Source organism: Cynara cardunculus (genome assembly GCF_001531365.2).
Source record: "Cynara cardunculus var. scolymus isolate 2C chromosome LG 12, CcrdV1, whole genome shotgun sequence".
NCBI classification, from domain to species: Eukaryota; Viridiplantae; Streptophyta; class Magnoliopsida; order Asterales; family Asteraceae; genus Cynara; species Cynara cardunculus.
The window spans coordinates 32079254-32086961 of record NC_037539.1 but is presented as its reverse complement, the minus strand read 5'-3'; the positions used below and the strand labels follow the sequence as shown (position 1 = coordinate 32086961).

At 35.6% G+C, this 7708-nt stretch overlaps 1 protein-coding gene across 1 annotated transcript; it reads right to left on the bottom strand.

Moving 5' to 3' along the window:
* Positions 1–276: 276 nt before the first annotated feature.
* LOC112523190 (uncharacterized GPI-anchored protein At1g61900) lies at positions 277–7366 on the bottom strand. The gene is made up of 8 exons (XM_025132685.1): positions 7091–7366; positions 4002–4187; positions 3311–3916; positions 2567–2812; positions 2437–2451; positions 1558–1701; positions 1422–1466; positions 277–670 (listed from the first exon to the last, which is right to left on the bottom strand). Exons 1-8 carry the CDS (start codon positions 7152–7154, stop codon positions 600–602), a joined length of 1377 nt encoding a protein of 458 aa, XP_024988453.1. The 5' UTR covers positions 7155–7366; the 3' UTR covers positions 277–599.
* Positions 7367–7708: the final 342 nt, after the last annotated feature.

Genomic DNA, 7708 nt, shown 5'->3' with positions numbered 1-7708 from the left:
AACATAAGAAAGAATCTTGACTCTTGATCACCTTTAATCTCAAACCCACCTATGAATCGCACTTGATACGGGGATCGATCTGATGCATTCTTGTCCTAATGTACATGGATGAAGGTTGCTTCTTACGCTTCTCACTCTAACTCTCCTTCTTACCAGAACCCAATCCTTTGTTGAATATGGTTGGATGATTAACTCAACTTTCTCCATACTCAACAACCTTAGAGCATGAATGCATCTCATACTAGTATAGTTGTATATAATTCTCAAGATAGAAAAGAAATGAAATTATAGGGGGGTAAAATGCAATTAGATGAAAGTAGAAGGTATGACTTACAAATATTTACATGAACTCCCTCTTTCTTTACAACGACATTCTTATTACATACAAGACTATGCAAGAATGCTTAATCAATTTTCCATATAAGAAATTCACCAACCAATACCAATTCAACTTCTTCTACACTTGCAACTTCAAACCGAATTTCCTGCCAAAAATCTTGATGGTTTTCGCGTTCTCCGATGTTTCCTCAGACAGGGTTAATTTCAAGAAACCCGACCTTTCAACTTCAAGTAAGTGAAGGGCTTGATCCGTTACAAAGTTAATGAATGGTCGCAAGAATGAACAACATCGCATAGAGAAGAAGAAACATAACATCATTGTTGTATAGACCTGTCGATGCAAATCATAAATGCATTGTGTAAGTTTTAACACAAACCAGTTATAAAACGGTATGCCATGTCAACATTGTATTCGTAAACCGAACCAGATCAAGCAAACTCGGTATATCTCATTCAAAAATAGGGTATGTGGTCAACATTGCATCAGTCTTTTTTAGAAATCTCCAATCAATTCAACTGTATACCCTAATCTAACCAAACCAAACCAAACTTGTTTGGTTGGTTTTCGATCAAGTTTTGTATGGATAAAGTTGTCTGTGTAGATTAATCTATCTGGATATATTGGAAGGTTTTTGTTTGGAAGGTTTTCATAGATGGAAAGAGCATATTTTTTAATTGGGAGGGGCAGGTTTAAAAAAACTTGACTTTCTGCATAAATCTAACCCTAGAAGCTTATTAAATAAGCCACTTTCATTAAGCCACTACCAAGTAGTCATATATAGCTGACCAAGTAAGCTGAGTCCTATTAAGCTCATTAAGCTGCCAACAAACAGGCCTTGACTTAGTGAATTCCACTAGAAAGTAGGGTCTGGGTCAGACATAAACAGAATGCCCATTACCCCAAAAGAGTAGGCAGTTGTTTAATGCAGACCCACAGGCGACAGCTTATGCAAGAGTATGAGCAAACAGTTAGAAAGTAAATGCTTCAACCGTATACTAAAGCAGCTAAATCAATCTTGAGGTCTTTCTTGAGCCACAAGGCAAAAAATGACTTTATGCAAAAATACGTGCGAAAAAGCTACCTCTTTGTCCAGAGGCTGCTGCAGGAAGTGCAGGAATCTTAACAGCTGCAGATCGAAAAAAGGTAGAAAAGATTAGTTTGATATCAAGATCTACAAGTTTTTTAATAATCGCGATTCAGGAGACGGATATGCATACATTTGTTGCATGACGAAGCCGGTGCATGTGAAATAGATGGCCAAGGTGCTGGAATGTGATCGTTCAGATCACAAAGGAAGCTAACCCCTGAAAAATTGTCAAATGTTGCATCCGATGGCAAGCTAGGAAGAAGACATCCCGACTCTATTCCATGGACACAACAAAGTATAACAAGTTAGATCGAAACGGCAAGGGGGTGGGGCGGGATGAGGAGGCCAATAATAACTTATATGACGAGTATATAGGGGCAGGTTCGAATAAGAATCATAAATATTTTGAGAGCTTGGAAACCAACTATTTCATGAATATTCATGATGAATAACCCTAATATTCATGTAATATTATTCATCACGAATATAATTGCATTTTCATTATTCATGATATTCATCACGAATGATTGATTCGTTTACCATGTTCTCAAAATATTTAAGGTTCTCATTTAAACTTGCCTCTAAAGTATATGTAATTCTAGGGGCTACTCGGTTTGTTTCCATTAATTCTTGTATGGATAAAGCTTTCTGTATGTATTAATCTGTCTTTATGGATTAATCTGTCTGTATCAATTGTGAAAAGTTTTGTTTTGAAGGGTTTTTCCATAGATGGATGGAGCATGTTTTTTTAATTGGGAGGGGTAGGTTTTGAAAAAAACTTGGCTTTCTACATAAAGCTCCCCCTAGAAGCTTATTGAACAAACCACTTTCTATATCATTAAGCCACTACCAAAAGGTCATGTATAGCTGACCGAATAAGCTGCGAGTCCCATTAAGCTGCTAACAAACAGGCCCTAAACTTTCTAAAAATGGAAAGAATTGTAATTTCCATGGGACAAGAGAGTATCAGATATTATAAAAATTGTTAATGAGAGGCTTATTAGATTACCTTGCATCCCATTTGCTGCAATTGAGTTGTAGATTCCAACATGTCAAGAAATGACATAAAACTATCAGATATTATTCTTATTGTAATTAAGAAAAGATTCGTGTTAAATGCAAAATAAACGAAAACAAACCTTGGAGGGAGAAATCTTGGAGGCTTATACGACAAAGATTATAAACGTTGTTGGTTATATTTTCTTTTTGTAACTTCTTCCCGAGTGAAGCAGCGCAATTCAAAGCTTGCAAGTTGGTTAAAAAGCTTTGCTTTTGTAAGTGAGACACGTAACTTTCCATTGCACTACAACATGAACTCCGGTTGCTAATCTGATCTCCACAACCTCGTGCAACGGGTCGGACATTCGGTAAAACCAATGGGCAAACTGAAATGGAAGAGAGAAAAAAAATCTTAAAAAGGGGCTGCCCTTTGTAACCATCATATTTGCCATTTGGTTTCAAAATAACCATTATACTCACAAACATCAGTTTTGGGGGGAGGGGGTTTATGGAAGAGAACAGGTCTGCATACATAGATCCCCCCCCCCCACCCCCTCCAAAAAAATTATTGTACTTGAAAAGAGTGAACAGTTTCTGCCGGAACTTTTCAAATTGCCCATTTTGCCCTTACTCGGAACTTCTTCCAAAGTTAAATTGTAAGACAACGAAAAATACGAATTTACTTTGTTCTAACAGCCACCGTTCATCACTAAAAACAAGTGGAAAATGGGAAATCTGGGAAATCTTGGAAAATATGGGCAAAAATGTTCATCATTTTCAAATATAGTTTTCTTTTTGGAGTTTTGGGAGAGCAATGGTTATTTTGAATCAATGACTAATCATAAAAAGGTTTAAAAGATGAAGAAAATGAATGATTGGCTAACCTTTATTAAGATTGCAATTAGCTAGACCTCGAAGGACTTCTTTGGCTCGTATTGGTTCAAGTTTACTTGCTAACCATCTGAGTACAATACTTTTGCAATCGTTAATCACCCGAGTTGAGATATCAGAAGGACGACGAAGCCCCATTGCATCAAGTTCATAAGAAACCGATGCAAGATCCTTTGCAGCTTCTGAAATAGCATTTTGACATACCTGCTGACAGCATTCATTAACAAGATCAATCTTTCCACATTTAGAAAGAAGCTTAGATGAATTGACCATTTTTTCAAACCCATCAACATCTTTGACTGGACAAGAAGCTTCAGTTAGGTTTGATGGACCAATGGAGCATATCTGTTGCAAACTGTTGTTGGCACCTTGACCCATGAGAATTTTGTCAAAGTCAGAAAGGCAGTGTTTGGCAAGAGTCAAGTTTAGAGAAAGCTTTTTCGTTTCTGTACTGGATTGACCAATGAGAATGATGAGAGTTGCTTCAAATTGAGGACAGCATACTACATTGGCTAGGAATGGTGCGAACACAGTGAAACAATCGATTGCAGTCATGCTCATCATGGTATGCATGGCATCAAAATCTAGCGTACAAAGGCCTGAACAAAAACAAAACAAAAAATTTATAAATGATAAAATAAAAAATTGATAAGATAAAACAGAACTTGATTTTGTAAAACGAACCTGATAACTTTGGAGCTGTGTTATTTGTAATTGTGAAGGGCGATAACGGAGACGGTGCAAGAAGAGGATAAAGGGGTTGAGGATTTCCAGTTGGAGAAATCTCAGGCAATAAATTATCCACTTTTATATCCAATAATACTGAATTTTGCAGATTATTAGGCAGGCTGCAATGGGAATCTTTGAAACCTATCAAAAAGGTCATGTGTCAATGACAAAATAACAACTTTTGCAATACGTTTCTCGTGATATGAAACAGGTACAACAAGGGGATATAAAGAAAATAGCATGTATTCATCCTAAACAGTCCTTCCATGATTCCATCCCATGAAAATTACAAAATCTTGCTTTCATGGCAAATTTTCAAGCTAAAATTACTAACTTCTTTTTCCATCGTTGCCATTACAACGAAAATGATGATATCGTATTTGATCCCAAGCAATTTGATATGAAATCGAGCACGACAAATATTAGGCATGAAGATTATAGGAGAAATATGTTGGAAAAAATGTATGGTGATCAAAATAAGAGTGGTTGAAAGGATGACCAAGTCCTAGCACACCGTTTGCCACTCATATAAAGCTTAGCAAGAAGTTGGTTTCCAAGACAGAATATTAACGAATATGGAAGCAATTATTTATTCCTGAACAGTAGATAGATCTCTAATCAGGGAAAAAATATATATTTTTTGACAGTGAAATGGCAACATGAATGCTACGAATCATTCTGTGCATAAGATTCTCATCAGTTTTACGATACAATAGAAGAAGGCCTTTTCATGGTGGAAGATTAATCCATATAGATAAGAACCCAACAGACATGCTTGACAAAGAATGTTCCATGAGAGAAGCTTAAGTTTAGCAGAAATTCAATAGAGACGGGTTTAAATGAACCTAAATCTTTTTTTCGACATGGTTTCAAGTTGGGAATTTTGTGAGACCATTCCGCACATACAAGATACGGGTGAAACAGGGAATGAGAAAGAACAACAAAAAGAGTGGTCAATATAGTAAAGGGAAAAAAACTATAAGCCATTTGGGTATATATTAAGGGTTCGCTCAGCTATACATGATTGTTTGGTAGTGTCTTAATGATATAGAAAGTGAACTTATTCAGTAAGCTCCTAGGGGGAGCTTTACGCAGAAAGCAAGTTTTTTTTTCCGATCCTGCCCCTTCCAATTAAAAAACATGCTCCTTCCATCTATGAAAAAGCCCCTCCCAAACAAAACCTTCCTAATCTATACAGTAAGATTAATCCACATATACCAACTTTATCCATTCAGGACTTAATGAAAAACCAACCAACCAAAGCATTATAGTACGCAAGAAGGTTGATACAATGTTCTCTTAAAAGCGTATACCCCAAGTATGTGGAAAGATATTGGAGTTGCTGTAAATACTCTTCTACAGTGGAAACATCATTGGAGTACCGTTTTAAGGGGTTTCCACATTTAATCATGGTGTCATTGTTGTTGTTAATATGTGATAATGATATACGGAAAAGATGTAGCTAGGAAGAAACCTTCTGTTATTTGAGGTCAGTTTTAAAGTGGCATAGGAAAGATTTGTTATTTGGGATAGGTTTTAAATTCATGTCCTGCAACCCCAGACCAAGTTTGCTCTTTTATGTTTGCTTTTACATTTCACTTTTCTATAACTTCTAGTTCTTGATAAAAAATCTCTTATCGTTTTCTTTCATTATTGATAGTCTATGTATCTACTTTTCATATGCAACTAAGGGGTTGTTTACTTACAGCTTAACGGTATTGGTTGCTTATTTGTTCAGCCATATAGGAGTGATTGTTTACAGCTTAATCATGAAGCCATTAAGCCAAAATGGCTATATGGAACAAACCAGGACCTCTCACGTGTTCCAAACTAAGCCACCTCAAACAAATTAGTGCCAGAAATAATCCAACCCTCTTCTTTGCCTTCTTTATCCCATTGGTCTCCCATCCTTCAAACAGACAACTTAACCCATAAAGGGCTTAATGGGGAAAAAAGTTAAAGAATCCTGGGTTGCAAACAGTGATTCAATTGCTTTATACTTCACAACATAAATCCCAAGTTGGATGCTGCATTATTCTATTTCCTTGTGTCTGTTCTGGTTGATAACACTCTTGTTTGGTGTTGTCACTAGCTTTGTTTGTCTTGTGTTTGGTGTTTGGATATTTTTCTAAAACGGTTGTATGGTTTTTTTTGCTGTTTTTTAATACATTGCCAGGAGTAATCCTTTTCAAATAAATCCCAAGTTCCCAACCAATATTAGACCCTCTCAATCATGTGAAACGTAGGTAGCAGCCCAAGAAAATGAATATGCCAAAAGTATAAAAGAAAATTGCATCTTCTGCTTGGTTAATGGTTTTATGTATGCCTTGTATGCAGTAAATGGCTAACGCTCTTATAAAATGAAGAATCGGTGCTCAACAGACGATACATTCGGTAAAATAACACGAAATCAACAATTGGGTAATCTTGGTGTCATCTTTGGCCAATGATTTCACTCTTGAAATGGGATTTTTATAACATTTAGATTTGTTATATTTGTGATGGATTTCATTATTGGATTTTAAAGTTAAGGATTACTAGGTTTGACTAAATTCACAACTCTCTATTTCTCTAAAATTCAAAACCCTAGAGTTGGGCTTACCTCCATGAAAGTGACATGTTCCATTGACATTAAAAACACACAATAAAATAAAACCCCAACAAGCAAGAAGACGAAGCAAAAACCTTAAATCTTGAAGCAACCAATCAAACAGCAGAAATTTAACAAAAGGTCAAACAAATTACAGTACAAAAACAAGATAAACAGCAAAAACGCAGGCAACCCCTCAACATATGAAACAATAATTAGAGCTGATCCCAATTTCACATTCTTAAATTTCTGGCAGCTGAATAAAGTGACCCAATCTTTTAAACCCTCTAAAACAATAAATAAATGAAGCAAACTGTAAACCCCACCAGCTAAATCTTGAAAATAAATCAAAACTTTGCAGCTTTCTTTAACACCCAAATAAGAAAAATCATCAAATCGAACAAGAACAAGCACATAGAGTAGGTAATGAAGATGGGTATGTGTTAATACTTACAGAAAAGCAGCAGAAATAAGAAAACGAGCATCATATTGAGCTCATGAAACATGCTTTTTCTCATGATTGATGTGGGTCTTGCTCCAACATAAAGAACCAGAAAATTTTGATGATAAAAAAGGAGAAAATAGAAGAGATTGGATAGTGGAATTTGAACAAAACTTTTAGAATTTCAATTCAGAAAAGATGGTGAGAAATGGAGGAATATAGAACAGGGGAGGTGTAAAGAGTGAAGAGGGAGAGAGAAAGGGGAAGCCATAAATGAGATGCAAGTGTGTGGGGACAATAGCAGTAATTTCGTAGTAGCTGTCCATTTATATGCGAAGACCCCACAAAACAAACAAAAGAAAATTTTAATTTTTTTATTCGAGTTAAATTTACAAAAATAGTCCTCAAGTTATCGTTCTACTTACGATTTAAGCGCACAAAACTTTAGTTTCTCGTTTCAGTTCAATAAAGTGTTATCGGTTATCGTTAATTGGGCATTAAAATTCCTTCCACTTCAAAACATTGTGTAGTATTATTGTTGTTTTTCCAAGACATTTATGTTATATTATTATCTTTATCTTCGTATTAATATGAAACCAGAAAAAAAAATTGAAATGCATTACATCAAAA

Bases quoted from the DNA above. Each gene is read 5' to 3' on its own strand.
- LOC112523190 (XM_025132685.1), bottom strand. From the start codon at position 7,154: ATGAGAAAAAGCATGTTTCATGAGCTCAATATGATGCTCGTTTTCTTA. The intron at 1,467-1,557 runs GTATGCATATCC...TTCGATCTGCAG, and splicing joins GGCTTCGTCATGCAACAAAT to CTGTTAAGATTCCTGCACTT. The intron at 671-1,421 runs GTAGCTTTTTCG...TTGCATCGACAG, and splicing joins AGCAGCCTCTGGACAAAGAG to GTCTATACAACAATGATGTT.